This window comes from Mytilus edulis, chromosome 6, assembly GCF_963676685.1.
Source record: "Mytilus edulis chromosome 6, xbMytEdul2.2, whole genome shotgun sequence".
Taxonomy (NCBI): domain Eukaryota; kingdom Metazoa; phylum Mollusca; class Bivalvia; order Mytilida; family Mytilidae; genus Mytilus; species Mytilus edulis.
The window spans coordinates 27,048,790-27,066,270 of NC_092349.1; the positions used below are offsets into that span (position 1 = coordinate 27,048,790).

Consider the following 17,481-nt stretch of genomic DNA (forward strand, 5'->3'; position numbering starts at 1 on the left):
CTGTGAATTGAAATGGGCAATGTGTCAAAAAGACAACAACCCGATCATAGATCAGACATCAGTAAGCCTGAGTGTTCTAATGAATATTAATAAAAATGAGTCTCTGACATATTTGGTTTTATTGACATTATAAACACTGAGTCCATATTGCTGATGTGAACTGCTTGACCATTGGAATATAACAAGCCCAGTATTTATTTGATGCTGACAATATTTATAACAAACCTTTCTTACATTCTTTCTTTAATAAATAAATCCTTGGGAGCTTTATGACTAGTTTTGAACTTCCTCGGACACAATAGACCTCAAAGCTACCTTTCATTTTACAAATTTTGCTTCCGTGTTGATTAGAAGCACCACCTTTAACAAGTGAATTACAACCAAGATTTCTTTGTTGCCGACCCATAGAAAGTAGTGCGGTTAATGATACTTGTGTGTACCCAAACAAATCATCATAGATATTTATCTGTTAAACTTGAAAGCTTGAAATATATTTCGGTATAGTATTTTTGGTGTGATAAAAAAAACTCGTCGTAGATACCAGGATTGAAAATTAGTATAAAACAGTAGATGATTATATGATTATGAAATCACACAGTGAATTATAGAAAGACTAGAAGAATGCTTTCTTCACTTCTAAACGGTAACGCATTGTTATCCTATTTGATATAGGCATGTATTAAAACCAGTTGATAATATTATCAATAAAATCGTATACTATAATTACATAACAAAATTAATGTAAATGTAATTATAATATCATAAAACAAATATATAATTGAAATGTAGTATCAAAACGACAGACACACTGTAAAAAATGAACAACATTGAAATAACAGATGATAGATACCTTGGGAATTCCAATTTATCATCGACAGTATGTTTATGCTATCTCACAAGAGATGTATTGCAATTAACATGCCGTACACTTAATTGGATGAACTATCTTTATAGATGTTTACACGTTTGTCTTAGAGGTTATTGGAAACACATCCATCTGACAATGTTATAATTGTCTTGTTCATACTTAAGCCAATAATGTTTACTGTTTACGTATCTATCTTAAGTGTTTAGGAAAATCCACGTTCTGTTCTAATAATTATAGTCTATATAGTTTTTAAAACAAACGTTGAAGTTTCTATATCAGTGGGAAATATATATATCAGATATAATTAGCTAAGACAGACATACTGCAATGTTTTATGGTAAGTCATTATCAGTGTTTATAGTATACTTGATAAAAATTGCAGTTGTTATCTTATAGTTCATTTTTGTGTATGTCGTTTGTGGTTGCACTTCATTGTTTCTGTTGTTTTGTTGTTTTCCTCTTATACAGTAGTATACCGCTATTCAAAAGTCATAAATCGATTGAGAGAAAACAAATCCGGATCACAAACTAAAAGCGATGGAAACACATCAACTTTATAACAAACTAAACCGCGGAAAACTATAACAATATATTAGTTTTACAGTATAAAAAAAAAGAAGATGAGGTATGAATGCTAGTGAAACAACCAGGGTTTCCCCTGGGTCAATTATTTTTTTCGCCACCTCTTTCGCCAAAACAATATATTTTTCGCCACTTTATTATTTTTTTCGCCAAGTAACATAAATATATTTTTCCTGTTGTGCCCTTTTGTACTAAGAAGTAATTTTTACAACAAAACACAAGCTTTTATCTAATGAAATTGATCCCTCATTTCATGTGTAGTCATTAAATTGAAGGGTTACTCTCATTCGAGGGGTTGTTCCCAGCCTTATGGATAGATTTTTTCATAACGACAGTTTTCTTGACCATCGTAAATGAAAAAGTTGAAACGTACAACTATGCTTGAAACACGTGCATGTGTCACTCAAACGACTTTATTAAAGTCAAAGGATAAAAGAATTAAAGTTTTAAATCGGAGATTTTTCTTGCTTTTGAACAATTTTCGTCACAACAACAGCTTTCTTTACAAAACTATCTTTAAAGGGAGAGATGTCAAAAGTTTGCTTCAAACACGTGCGTCGCAAAGATGTAAATAATTAAATTATGTATGTGACATTTATAGCGGAAGCCATTTGACCATATCACTTTGTGAAACAATTCAATCAACACCTTTATTAATTAGTCCTTTGTCGTCGATAGCTATAAAATGCAATCAGCTGATTATTGATTTTCTGTCTAAATCTTAATGAGGTCAAGGTGAATTCCGAGTATTGTCTGATCGGGTAAAGTCCGAGAAACTCGAAAAAAGTAAATAAACAAGATGGAGGAAAATAAATCGGTTTATATATTTCTTTCGCCAAATTCTTTCGCAAATGACGAATTTTTATCGCCACAATTATTATTTATTCCGCCAGCGGAAACCCTGGAAACAACTCTTCACAGGAAACCAAAATGACACAGAAATTATCAACTAGAGGTCACCGTACAGTCTTCAACAATGAGCAAAGCCCATACCGCATAGTCAGATATAAAACAAGTTCGTTTAAATGTTTCAAAAATATGTCTTCAAGATATACCTCAATCAGTAATTTTCTTCCAAAACATAAGATTGTCGTGAAAATCGTGTATATCATCGGGTTTAGCTTGCTTTTAGTAACTTCATGAAGTAACATTATAAAAATACGGTCAAGTTATATTTTTACATAAAAAATATGTTGCTTATAATTTTATCGCAATATAGAATAAAGAGCTGTTCTTCATTGCATAAACTTATCGTAGATTCTATGTGCGCCTGACGTAAGTTTCGTCTAAAAAAAACAATCATTAGTGACGCTCGAATCAAATAAATTAAAAAGACCCAAAAAATAAAAATAATCGAAAGGATTTGACATTTACTGCTGATGTAATATTGTTTTCACGTGAATAGCCCTTTTAAAAATCAGACGATGATTTGTATCGTTTTAATTTTAGTCATGATATTGTTTCCGTTTCCTCACTACAAAAGTTAATCTGTGTTGCTTTCAATTAGTTTAGAGACACAGACAGTAAACAAATATTCCACTCAGGAAGTCTAGGTTGTTGTTTGTGCAATGTTCTCAGATGCGTGATTATCGTTTACATTCGCTAATTACAACTTATTGATCTATTATTATTAGTTCAAGATGTTTCACGAGGTTCTTTGGTAATATTAACATCAATCGGTAGGGTTAATCATAATGTGTGTCAAGATATCGCAGGAATCGTTAAATTGCCCCAGAAATTTAAAAATAAAATAATTGCATGCAAGCTTTATGAAAACAAAATAGAAAATCTGTAAAAAATTTTATTCATTGATAATAAAAAAAAAATTTGACTTAGAATAATCTTTTCATGGACAAATTATAAGAAGATATATCAAACAGGCCCTCAAAGACACAATATATAAAATGATAATAAAATTGACATTTGAGGTAAGCAGATGCTCTTCAAACAAACGTTTCTATTGTTTAAATACGTAAGATATGTATTTTTAATTAGATTTATAATGCTTAAGTTTAAACTTACATTTAGCTTTTATTCTAGATTAAAAAAAAATCTTAATTAAAATGTTACAGTATATTCGGTCGTATATGGACATAGTTTCCATACTATATATTGCATGTTATGCCATTGTGCAATTATTGTAAAATACCTGAAATATTTCACAGTCGTGTTAATAATACATATATTAAAGATGTGTGCAAATAGCGTGTACGTGATGAAACTGCACACAACTGTTGCAACATAACCTTCGTAAAAAAATTGAAGCCGACAAATCCATAAGCATAAATAAAGGCAAACGTAGTATTCCGCTGTTCGACAGTCATAAATCGATTGAGAGACAACAAATCTAGGGTTACAAACTAAATCTGATAGAAACACATCAACTATATAAGGAAAAAAACTAAACAACAGAAACACTGACGTGCAACAAAAACAATACACCACAACTAGCTGTCTTTATTTCAATTTTGTTTGAGCATAAATACAGAGACACAATATTTGAATTGTTTCTTTCTTTTCAGATGCTAAAAGTGGTAAAGGACTAAAATAGTTCACAACTACGCAACGTGTTAATAACTGTATAATTCAGTTAACCAGTTAATGCTTTATAAAATACTCAAAGGTGATCATCTTTGGATATGTACGGAAAATATGTATCAGTGATTTTACTGCAATTGTTGTGTGTGATCTTATCTATACAGATGATTTATACAAAAGAGAAGGAAATAGAGAGACTACAGAAAGAAATTGGTAAGCTCTCCCGACAAGTGATGCTACAACAGTTATTTATTGAAGAAAAAATTCGAAGTGACGGCGATTCAGGTTTGAAACAGACGAGAATAATAAACGATGGAACAAAACCGTACCACTTTCCGACAACAAGATCAAAAAGGGGAGTTGCAGCCATTCATGATCACTCCCATATGAAACGTACAATTGGTGTCGGTGAATTTGTTGCCGTGTTAAATGGAGTTGAATTCAGAACACGACATAATGATCCTGAACTACGCATGCCAAGTACTACATCAAACAATTTCTTAGAAACTGAAGAAATACCTTTCCCTGATGTTCCACCTGAGGTAACACAGAAACCCACTGAGGCTGGACAGGTACAAGAAATGCGTGAGTGGTTTAGGGCTTTTAATGATCAAAATCACACAGAAAGGGACTACCGCAAATATTTCAAACCTGTTCTGTGCTATCTAGAGGGAATGTGGGTCTATGATAACTATTCTCATATATTGGAACCCTTTTTAAGTGACAGACATCAGTTTGATGCAAGCACTTTTGATGATCTCGAAGAGAAAATAATGTTCACATCTTACGGAGGACGAAAAGACGGTCTTGAAAATTTTGGATGGCTCCCAAAAACAATAATTAATATTGAAAACGGGAAATCTCCATTATACGGTCAATGGATATATAGAATTGTTTGTCATCCGTTGAAGCGTGATCTTCCATTAAATCGTTTGCGCATGGCCGATGATTTGAGTTCGAGAATGATGTTCCTACGTTCAGAAGAGGAGGAGTTGAAGACAAGACGTGCTCGTTTTAAACTAAATCAACGTGACAGTAACGTATGGAATGAAAGATTTAATCAAAATCCAGCTTTAATTGACAGCTTAATGGGCGAAATACCCGGATTAGACAATTATGGTGGGAACTTGACAGACGAAGCGTTGAATCTTCCAGCATATAGTGCTGATGGTAAAAACATGAAAAACAAAAAGCTATTAAACAGTGCATATTATCATCGATTCTGGGAAGAGATTCGACCTGATTACATGCGTTTATCGTTACGAAAACGAGCATTTTCTGACAGTAATCTGTTTATGTCCATGACATCACAACCACAAGTTGGAGGGAAAAGTTTAAACTATTGCTCAAAAGAAGAATCGCTACAGAACAAACCTTGTAAATATTACAACCAGCGTTGGTCATATGCTGTTCCATTTGAAATCATATACCTTAACCCACTTAGCAATTGGAATCCGTATAATATTACTTACAAAGGTCATTATAAGAATGACCCGGAAGCACAATACGTTACAAAGAAAGGGAGAAGAAATGGCGGTAATGATATTCATACAGCATATAATGGTACAAATAGTTGGTATTTTTTCCAAACCCCACAAAGTTTTTATAGTGGAAAAGAAAAGAAAAGGGGGCTGGCTGGAAACGGAGGTATCGGTGTGCTAGATCGAAACGGAAAAGTCAGACATACCAGATCTGCTGGTATCCGGGTGTTTCTTCCAGAAATTAAAGATATAGGGATCATTCGTCAGAGATACCCAATCATGCCACTTTACAGCGAAGGAAACACCGCGTATAAAGAAATAGAATCTCTAAAAGACATCGTTTTGGAAAATAACAAATATCTGAAAATGTTCCACAATGTACTTGAAGATGAGAGTATTGAAAAATTGAGAAAGAAACAGATCAAATTATCAGTGAAAAGTGGGATAACGCTCGTAATGTCAATGGCAACTATATCCGATCCGGGTCCGCATACGCATTATATTGATTTAACAGCAGAAAACGTCAAAGCCTTAAAATCGAATAAAAAGTTAAATGTTCGAAGCAGTGAGGATAGTGGTCATTTCCATCGTGTTAAAATTATCTACCGGCCACATCTTAGTAATCCGTTCGTTATGAAACGGTGTGACAACAAAAGGAAATGTTGGGATGGACATAAAAAGCTCTTACTTGAAAACGAGGCACAAATGCCGAAAGTCGAAGATGCGAGAAAAAAAATAAATGAAGACGAGAGACCGGAGAGTTATAATGAATAAATTTTACCCTAATATTTTTCTGGATTTGAACACTTAAAAATTGCTCTACTGAATATTTGATTAAGATGGCAATTATATGTATGTTGCATGTTGCAATTTATGATACAAGCTTAATATGGGGATAAATCACATTTACAGGGACACTTGTAGTTTTAATGTAAATTTTTGTTAACATGCATAGTTCAGTTCATGCGAACAAGCTTTCGGCGAATTCGATAACGGGAAGGAAGACAATAATTCAATAACAATACATTTCTGAAGATTGTGATAAAATAAAAGTTTTTATATATATATATATATAATATATATACACTGTCATGACTGTGAACATACCAAATATTTGCAAATAAAGCTGGTGTGTTGCTATTAAGAAAAATATAAGAGACCTTCTTATATAAGTTGCATAGCACTGGGTCTCACTTAAAATGGAAATTAGAATTTAGATTCATCTGTATATATATACAACATCTACCATGAGTTGATACAACTTAAATAATGAGTTGATAATATGGAGGTATGATGCAGGAAACAACACATAAATATATGACAAATACAATAAATGCATTCAAATTATAAAGCAAACTCAGTATTTAAATGAATATTGCAATCGGTTTGTGCAATTTGCATTACACATCTAGTTTGTAGAAACTGGAATTTGCAAAATGGTTATGAAAATATGATGTATATATTACAAGGTAATAAATAAAAATAGCCTAGCTTTAGAATGTATATTCATGTACAAAAAATGATGTAGTAGCTGTACATATACGCTTTTGTATTCACAACTATCCAGCATTGCTTTCAACTGACTTGTGCAAGAATGTACACACAAACTTTTGGTGACCAGCGATCGGAGGTTCACATATTGCTTTTCTTTTTCTAAAGAAAGCAAATTGTTTTTTATTCCATGGATGTGTGATGAATAGTGAAATCGTCGATAGGTTTAGCTGTTATGCATGGTACAAAAATATAAGGAAGTGGAACATGTTACTCTAATGTTGATAGGTAAATAGTTATTACGTCTCAACATTGGTTATTAATGTCCCTAATTCCAAACCTTTAACTTTAGCAGGTATTTTTTTATTAGGGTGGTACCAAACACTTCGACTAAAATTAATTTGTCTCGCTTAATTTTCATAAAGTTTTGACAAAAAATGTACCTTGATCCTTTAATAAACATATATGAAAATTTCAAAAAACATGCATTTCAAAAATCTTCTGTATAAAAATTGAAAATACTAACAGTAAAATAAATTCTAAATGGTTCTCTAAATTTTAATATTCATAGGTTATTCTGAACTAAATCCATATTTGCATGTAATTGTTTTAAGTTTAATATTCTATTTTTCTTTAAACATCGATTCTCTGTATTTTTTTTATCAAAAAACAAAATTTTCAATAAAAGTTTGAATGTGTGTTAATGTGTAGGGTGAAAATTAAAGAAATTAGGACACATTGAGGTGTAGGTAGGCGTAAATTTCTCTAAAAAACAACTCTATATTTTTTTTACTTTCAAAAAGCTATTGCCACAATTCATAATTTGTTTTTCCATAAATTTGAGTAATATTATCGTTGTTTATGAAATATGTTAACAAACTGGCTGATAAACAACATGAACAATTCGAAAATAGGAAACAACATATAAATCCATATTAACATGTCTGATTTGCAATCCAGATTTTGTGAGAAAGAAACAAGTATGTTATCCTAAAAAACGCATTCCATTTTATTCGTATCTTATTTGTGCTTTGTACAAAATGACCAGTTGATACTATTCAGGTGGTTTCCTTCGTAACTTAAAGCAATGACATAGTAAAAAATATGGTTTCCGGTGCTGTACTTCAAATCAATATCAACAGTATGTGTTATCCAAATTTAAACAATCTTTTCTATTATATAGATATAAGAAGATATGGTATGAGTGCCAATGAGACAACTGTCATTCAAAGTGTTTCTGTTTGTTTTGCTCACATTATTGTCAATATAATGGAATTCTATGAGACTGTCATACCAGTGATATGTTCAGATAGCTATAACTCAGATTTACTGTGCGTATTTCTTCATTGGTATAGAATACGGTTGAGATCCCACAACACACGTTTTAACCCTCTGCATATTTGTACCTGACCCAAATCAGAAAGCTTCTGGCCTTTGTTAGTCTTGTATGCTTTAAAATATATACTATTTATATGTTTTGGAGTTTAGTTTGACGTCCATTGTCACTGATGAACTAGTACACATTTTTATGTAGGGGCCTGTTAAAAGGACCACCTCTGGTTTCGGGATTTTCTCCCTACGTTTAAAACTCATTGATGGCCTTTAATGCTGTTCGCTGCTCTTTGGTCGGGTTGTTGTCTCTTTTACATATTACCCATTTACACTCTCATGTAATTTAATAACACCAGGTTTAATTCATCGCTTCTACATAAGACCATGGCCAATGTTGTTTTCTTTTGGTTTGTCTTCCTCCGTCTAGCAGTAAAACCCTTGCAAAAGTGTAATATCCGTTTGCTGTGCGGGATGTACAAATTTGCAGCTACGTCCGATAAGTTAAATCCGATGCCTCGTGTAAAGAGAGTGTCACGCTCTTTGCACGTTAAGAACCCTTGAGGTGTCCGTAAGTAACCTGTTGCAAGGCCTCATTATGTCCCTATCCAATATACCCTCATTTCCCGTTGCAGTCTAAATTTCTCCGACTTTAATCCCGGACGCCTCTATTACAAAAACCTACCTTTTGTATTTATTGTTAAGTTGTTCTTGTCCAAAATATGCATGAAGTATTTGCCACTGGACGTTAAACAACGAAGAATGAGTCTGTTCGTTTGATTTGTTTGAGTTTTTGATTTTACCATTTGAAAAAGACTGTTTGAACTTTCCTTGGAAGGTTTTCTATGGAATTTAGCAGACAACACAACTTTTAAAATGGCATTGCTTTACTTTAAAATAGTGTTCATGTATAATATAAAATATGATATCTTTTCTGCCCCATCATAATCTGCAATTATATATTATCTCTTGGCTAAAATTGAAAGTTTGTGATTTCGAAGACGACCCTGACTGGTGACCTTAACGGGAAATACTTTTATAATCATACACTTTCGGAAAACTTCCTAACCGTAACATACAAATAATGTATATGCAAATGTACCCGCTACATGAATAGTTAAATCACACTTCAGTGAGTTGAAAACAGATATTCAGAATACATTAATATGTAATAAAAATTTAAATGTTTACAAAAATCACTTTATATTTATTTTAAACTGAAAACGCAAAGGTCAGAAGTAAATAACTTTTGTAAATATCTTCTAATTCTATATCAAATAACAAATAACAAATAACAAATAACAAATAACAAATAACAAATAACAAATGACTATTTCATGATGACTGGCAACAAACAATTCAAGAGTTATTTGTGCTTTTGTGGTCTTGCACGTAAATTGTATTACCAACCGGTCATTTTTTGTTGTTGTTATGTATATGTACATTGTTTCCCATTTGACATTTCGGGGTCTTTTACAGCTATAAACTATGTGTATGGGTTTTGCTCAATTTTGAAGGCCGTATGGTGACCTAAAGTTCTTAATTTCTATGTCATTTGGTCTTATTTTGGAGAGTAGTCTCATTGGCAATCATTCCATATATTCTTATTTAATGTCCCACCTTAGGAAAACGATAACCAAAGCCGACAAGCATGTTCCATGTATCTTGTTAAATAAATGCATCCAAAAAATAATAAAACAAAACTATAAGAAATATAAATCGATACATTGTATCATCATTTAATACGAATTTTCACCAGAAACCATGAAATTAACTTTCGGGGTGACATGAGACAACTTGTGACGGTCATTCTGCTCGATATAAACACAAGTATAAGTATATAGATTAGCAAAATGAATCGTATAATAACGATTTTTCTAGGTCCGTTTGATTTAGTGTCATATATATTTTTTAAAGGTAAAGTATCATTTCGCTTTATAATTTCGCTTGTATGAAGTTTTAATGAAATGGGTTTTCTCTAAGGCTTCCTGTTTTCCAATCTCTTGCAAAGGTTAAAAAAAAACGGATAAAATGGATTTATATAAGTTTTAAAAACATTGACTTGGAAGCCATAAAAAAGATATATACATAAGCCATTATGACCTTCTTTTGACAAAAGTTTAAATTAACTGGCTGATAATATCGAAATAATGTTTCTGTTATATATTATGTATGAAACAAAACAAGGATATTCTATTTTTGTTTGGATAAATCGTTGATTAGACCTCTTTTAGGAAAAAAGTATTACATTCGTAATAGTAAAACTGTTGACTACAAAATAATAACATTCTAAATTTAGATCGGGTATTCCCAACGTCAGTTCCTCGATTTGTGGAAAGAGACAAATTAATAGCGCGAGACGTTCGTTGCAAGGACAAAAACTGTGTCAAATAGACCATGCCTAGTCATCCATCTTTACGTAGGTGTGATGTTTTGTTGCTTTATTAAACTTTATTAAATAACTTTTACTTAAATTACTGTATTTGTGGTGTCTATTACTGCATTTATGTTGTGTAAATACCCACACCTTTTTAAACGTTAAAAGGTGAGGATAACAACAGTTACACAAAATGAGGTAAAGTAAATTTTTAAACTTAGCTGCAATTCTTATTTCTTGTGTACATTTTCTTTTAAGATTTAGGTGCTGAGAAAATGATTACTAAACAAAACAGAGGTGATCCATGTTTCTATTTTACTTTTAGTTTTCAAAGTTGATGGTCTATTGTTTGAACGTCTGTGTCCCGGGTTTGTCTTTTGCTCATTTATTGTCCTACTATAGTTTGAGTGTTGACTTTCTTTGTAAACGTGTGGTTTTGCAGTGTCGCATGCCCACCGATGTCCAGATATTGTGCGAGAGAATACTTTAAGAATAGACGATGCGACAAGACACAGCAAAAAATGATTGTTTTTGAATGGAGAATTGAACTTGATATCAAAGAATACAAAACTGGCTTTTTTTTGTAGATAAAACTAGATAGCTGACTTGGTTTACATTAAAGTAAGGTCACTAATTTCCCGATATCAAATAATTAAAAAAAAAAAATTATAATGTATTGCCATATGACCTTGAACATTGAAGGTTTAAACTTGCATTAAGTCATGTTCAGACCCTTTAACAGAAAATAAAGGAATATGGAGTAAATGTTCATGAAACCTAATCACACACAAAGTCAATGCATAGAAAAATAACTAATGACCAATGGTCAAAGTTGCTGGAGTGTTCTTCAACAATAAAAGAATCATTAATACCAAGATGGTCCCTAGTGTCGACTTAAGCAGTACTAGTACTTAAAGTATAATACTGCAATGTCACTATATTTAAATCTAGTCATAAAAAATCATTAAAGTCTAAGCACAGTCAATACAAGACGAAAACAGACAGTCATGCAGATCCGGTATTAATGATTATGAGAATTACGATTTTTGCTTTATTCTATACATCTGTCTTTTAATGTTGTCCATAAAACGTAAAAGTCTTAAATTATAATGAATCTATGTTTTTGCTTTGAGACCAGAATTTTGTGGAGAAAAAATAGCTAAAACTTAATTGCGTTTCAATGTCAGAAAGCGTCCGGGAAACTCTCAAAATGCACGATTTTGCGTTAAACTTATTTTTCTCAGAGCTTCTGGGGGCCTTGAGCGGCCCCAGACCCCCCGCCAAAAAAAATTCGCCTCGATCCGCTCGGTGAATATATTTTTCCTCACGATTAGAAGAGGCTAGTTACGGCCCTGGTTATATATATATATTTGTAAATTTAAGTATTTGCACTCGAAAATGTTGTTTTAATGATTCACCCTGGTCACACTTTCTACGATCACAGTGGAGAATTTTGTAAAACATAATCTTATTTTTTGGCAAACTTTACGATCGATGTTATCGAATACCGACAATTAGGCTTGCTACCAATAACCGGTCTGACCTAAAATTCCAAGATAAAATTATCAAATCTTAAAATTGAGAAGATGTGGTATCACAGCAAAGGAAAAAACTCTCCCCAAGATACCTAGTGATACTGTTACAGAAATTATCAACTATATTAGTGAACGTACGGGCCCCAACAATAAGTAATGCCAATACCGAAGAGTCAGGTAATACATTAACGCTGTCATATTTGATTCTCGATGATAAACACAAGTAAATTGATAAATATTAATTGGCTTTCTTGATAGTTATCGCAGTATACAAAACACAAGATGGAAAACCAATACAAGACAATGACATTTGAATAATGAGTGAGAAAGAGTCTCCGATAAAAAAAAAATCAACAAGAAGACGTCCAACTACTATGCAGTATGGGCTTTGCTCATTGTTGAAGGCCGTACGGTGACCTATAGTTGTTAATGTCTGTGTCATTTTTGTCTTTTGTGGATAGTTGTCTCATTGGCAATCATACCACATTTTTTTTTATACATGCAAATAATGCATAAACATTGTTTTTGGAGAAATATATAATGTTTAAAGGCTTTAATTTGCCACCTGATGGTCTTCATTATTATGACAAGTATGTACACACCCGTGATATCGCTGGTCCGTAACTGAATTAAAGTACTATACAAGTTGAACTATGCCTAAGCCTTATTTTAGTAAATGGTATTGTCATCTGATAAAGTCATGTCGATTGTAAGATACACAGTTTTCCCTGCTTTCAAATCTTTCTGTTTGAACCCGTCGACCTGGAACTTGTCAATTATTGGTAATATTAATTATTTGGAAAACAACAGGTCCTGGCTATCCAGGAATGGAGTATTTTTTAATCAACATCATTGTCCCATATTAGTTATCTTAGAAAGTCTTGCTGATTGCTGAATAAAACTACAATAGGAAAAAATTTGACAAAGATTGAATTTAGTAGTGTCGGCCCTTTGATTATGACCCGTATATATAGCAAAATCCTAAATACACCGTATGGTGGTGCGCCTGTCAAATGCGGAACGTACCCTTTGATTATGACCCGTGTATATAGCGGACCGTATATAGCAAAATCCTAAATACACCGTTTGGTGGTGCGCCTGTCAAATGCGGAACGTACAGATAAGGTAATAGGTAACAGGTGAATATATTATTGGTTTCGGTATCGGATTCGACCCGGAACTTGTTAATTATTGGCAATATTAATTATGTGGAAAACAAAAGGGTCTGGAGTGGTGTCATTTTTAATCAACACCATTGTCCTATATTAGCTATATATAGAGTTGAATTCTTTGATTTGTCGTTTTTACCCGATGACGGCTGACAAATTGGACCTCGTAATTTTAGTATTATAGATAATATCTCCATTATTTTAAATTAGTATCCTCCAACAGTTGGCTGAGGCATAAAAATATGAGTAGACTCTCGGCTGAAAACCTTTAAAGCACGACACAGGTTTGATATGTTGATTTTGAGCCCCTTGCATGTTCATGATGTATCTGCCACTGATTAATCAATCGATTGGTATCACCAATCAATCGATTGGTAGCATGACTGATTAAACATAAAGTTTCAGAAAAAGTTGATTCTATTAACGCGTCTTTTAATGACGCACAATTAGTTCTGTAATTCTTTCAAAAAAACTCATGGTATCAAAATCTATCAGACAAATATTGTCAAATTGTAATGCAACCTTGAACTTTGTCAGATATACTGTAAAATAAAAATTATGTTGGTGTTATGGATGTGTTTTTATCCACCTATTGTATAATCACGGTGGGTATGGTTGTCCTGCGAGAGAATGTTCTGTGCTGGTGATTCGGTCCTGACGGGTGCTGGTGATCGATGAAAAAATGTAAACAAAGACGAAAATGATGATTTTTGACGTTTTCACTCATAAAAAATGGAAGAAAACAGTTGAGATTTTTCAATTTTGTTTCTTATGGGTTCATATGTAAACCATTTAAAAGTTGACCCTCTAAACTGTTTCAGTAAGCGTAACACAAAAATGCTCATTTTCAGAAAATCTAGAACGGAAAAAATAAAACAAAAATACTCATAGAGTCCGCTTTCTATACCGCAATCCACACGACAAAACTATTTTGTGAAAAAACATTGGAATTTATTAAAATTTAGCATTTTCTCAATTTATTCATGTCCTGATACTGTGCTGGTGGGTCCTGATACGGTGCTGGTAATTTTGGATAAGAAGTTAATCATATTTGAAACAAATGTTACAAAATCAATAAAATTAGGCAGATAATTGTTGTCAATAGGATCTATGACTCCTATTTTAGCTCTTGTGCATCCATTTAGCTGTTTAATATGTGTTTTCAAATGATCGTAACTTGTATTACATAATTACATAAAAGGGCAACATCTTTCGTCCAATATTAGATAACAATATATAGTATCTAAAATAAGAATAGTTTTATTAAGATATTAAATGCCCCTTACATTGATGCTTCAACAATGATCAAAGCCCATGTCGCAAAGACCATTTTGTTAGCGCTCCGCATACCCCTCCAACTTCCACCCAACCAATCCTCCTCATTTCCTCCTTCATTGTTACAGTGGTGTACCAGCACAACAATTTATCACATAAAATAATAATACAAAGACACACATTATTGAATAACGAATGCTCGCAGGTACTGAAAGCTAGTAGTTCAAAGGGTCCACATTTTCAACTTATAGATAAACCATGTTCTCATATACAAAAATCCCAATCGTGTCGATTAAAAAAGTCTCAAAACTTAAGTTCACATTTTAATGTTTGATAAAGCAGAACTTTAAAAGTGTGCAGTGAATCTTGTGCTCACAACAGTTATTGTCATAATTATGTTTACATAGGACTTAAGAAGGAATTAAGAAGGTACCAAGAAATATTTTACAGTTCAATTTAATGATCATGAATGGAAGGAAATGGTACGGAAGTTTACATAGGACAAAAAGAAATTGATACTAGTAGTATTTTTTGGCGAAAGAATTAAACGCTTCTTTGCATTATATAGTACAGCTCTTCTATAAAAGCATGCAAACAAAACTTTGATTGACTTGCTTGCTATGTTTGCTTGGAAGTTTTCAAACAATAGGTAGGCGGAGTTTCAATACATACTGGGATTTGATTGGACAAATACAAACTGACAGGAATTGAAGTTAATGTGTATTGTACAAACAAATTCTAGTATGTAGTAAACAGACTACTTACCTGTCGTTTACAAACATCAAAACAATCATAGCAAGCAATTTTATCAATGGTTTGCTTTGCATATATTTATAGAAGAGCTGTAAATTCAAAAAAAAAATCTTGTTGTCGTAGATGGTTAAATCCTCAACAAAACCTCAATAACTTTGTTGGAACGAATAAAGGTTTTAAATCAAATTTCCGTGGACTTTTTAGCTTCCACCCTGACGAGGCATGTTAGCTGTTCGTATGCTGTTGCACCTGACGCACGGAAACTTTCACATTTCCATCTTCTTTTCTGAAATATTTTACCCAGCTCATACTTGACAGGATTGTTATCCTAGTAAAAGGTGTAACCAATGGATTGAACAGAAGTTAAAAATCCCACAATACTATATGATTCATTTTATGTGTCAATTTGTTCGAAAAAAGTCGAAAAGAAGAAAGTTTTTTTAATGTCATGATTATCTGTCGCTTTCTAGATCTATGCTTAGCATTTATTTCAGATGACATGGACTCCTCACCCTGGTGACCCTGCTGCCTTTCATAACTTTATCCGTATACATATATTAATAGAAAAGGCTGCAACTTGTATTTTTGTATTTAAAATGGTTCGTTGTAACGAGAATATTTGTGGTGAATGGAAACTGTGAGGGTCAAAATCTTAAATTGCTTATAAATGTTGCTGGACCCAGTTTCGTTATCTGATCTGAATTTTCTGAAATGTGCGAGGTAGATAGACATTGGCCTTTTGATTTTTTTAATCGGTAAGTTTTTCCCTAATTGCTTGAACTTTTGCAATATTAAAGCCGATTTCAATTAGTGTGTAGACAAAGGGAATATCTTTGGTTATCTTGCTTGCTGAACAGAAAAGTCATTGTTAGGTTATGTAAACTACCCTAATTTAAAAGTAGACTAGTCCGACAAATGACACATCTTTCTGTCTGTAGGACCAGGCTACTTCGAAAGGAGGGTAGTATACCTTACATAACAATGACTTCACGGATTAGCTAACAAGCAAGCTAACCAAAGATATTACCTTTGCCTACATACTCAATGGAATCGGCTGTAACTAAAAACTCGAATACATTTTAACAGACAGTGGTCATGTTTGTTGATGAATATTGTTTTTCCTAGATTCACTCTTGAAAAATCATTTGGTAACATTTGGTCAAGTAATTTCAGAAAAGATCTTTTTGTAATTGCGGACGCCAAGACAATACATGAACCTCACAGGACCCCTGGACACAGGTGAGCTTATATATGATCTTATAGCGATTCGGGTTGATAACCAGTTGAAGAATTTCTTTTTTAAACTTATATACTTGTTTTATACTCAATTGGTAGTATGAAGCCACGAATTATTTTAATTTTTGAAATTGACATATTCTAGTCTGCCCTTTCATAAAATAGTGATGTTTTTTAGTGTTCTATCGAACTTTCGAAAAAAAAACCTGATAACCGTTCAGACAAAAAAAATATGTTGAAAATTTTTACAGATACAGCAAGTGATTCTTAATAGCTATAAGATACATTTTTCTTTTAAAATACAACTTTTAAATCTTACGGGAAACTATTCCAAGCTTAAAACTTTCACTGTAACCTCGCTCTAACTTATCCCCCCCCCCCAAAAAAAAAAAAAAAAAAAAAACACCAAACAAACAAACCCGCAATACTATTGTCATTCTTATAGTCAGCACTAAATTGTTCACAAACAAATGTGTTTTAAGCTGCTAAAGACATATGATTCAAACGCTCAGAAAGTCCTTTGTTCTATATTTTGGCTCTCCATTTTTATGCAAAACCTTTTACATTTTTATTTTATGGGTTATTGTTGAAGGTCGTACCGTACACACATACTTCCTTTGGTTTCTTATGGAAATTTGTCCATTGACAACAAACATACCTCATCATCTACTTTATATAAGTATTGTATAAATTACAACGTATTTTGGTGATCTTGCAAAATGATCGTAATCCCGAAAATCGTAAACATATTTTCTTATCTTAAAAGGGGGCAAAAAGGGTTCCATTATCAGGCCAATAAATAAGATTACAGTTAATTTTAAAAAAAATAAAAAAAATAGGGGTATTT

General features: G+C 32.6%; 2 protein-coding genes across 2 annotated transcripts in view; both read left to right on the top strand.

The window, feature by feature from the left end:
* The window catches only part of LOC139527426 (VWFA and cache domain-containing protein 1-like), a gene marked incomplete in the record, with an annotated part of 392,016 nt that overhangs the window by 348,323 nt on the left and 26,212 nt on the right, over positions 1-17,481 (top strand).
* On the top strand, positions 896-6,965 carry LOC139527428 (uncharacterized). Its single transcript, XM_071322888.1, has 2 exons — positions 896-1,205; positions 3,973-6,965. The coding sequence occupies exon 2, from the start codon at positions 4,090-4,092 to the stop codon at positions 6,241-6,243; it is 2,154 nt and encodes a 717-aa protein (XP_071178989.1). The 5' UTR covers positions 896-1,205; positions 3,973-4,089; the 3' UTR covers positions 6,244-6,965.

Excerpts from the sequence above, each read along its gene's own strand:
- LOC139527428 (XM_071322888.1), top strand. The coding sequence starts at position 4,090 with ATGTACGGAAAATATGTATCAGTGATTTTACTGCAATTGTTGTGTGTG.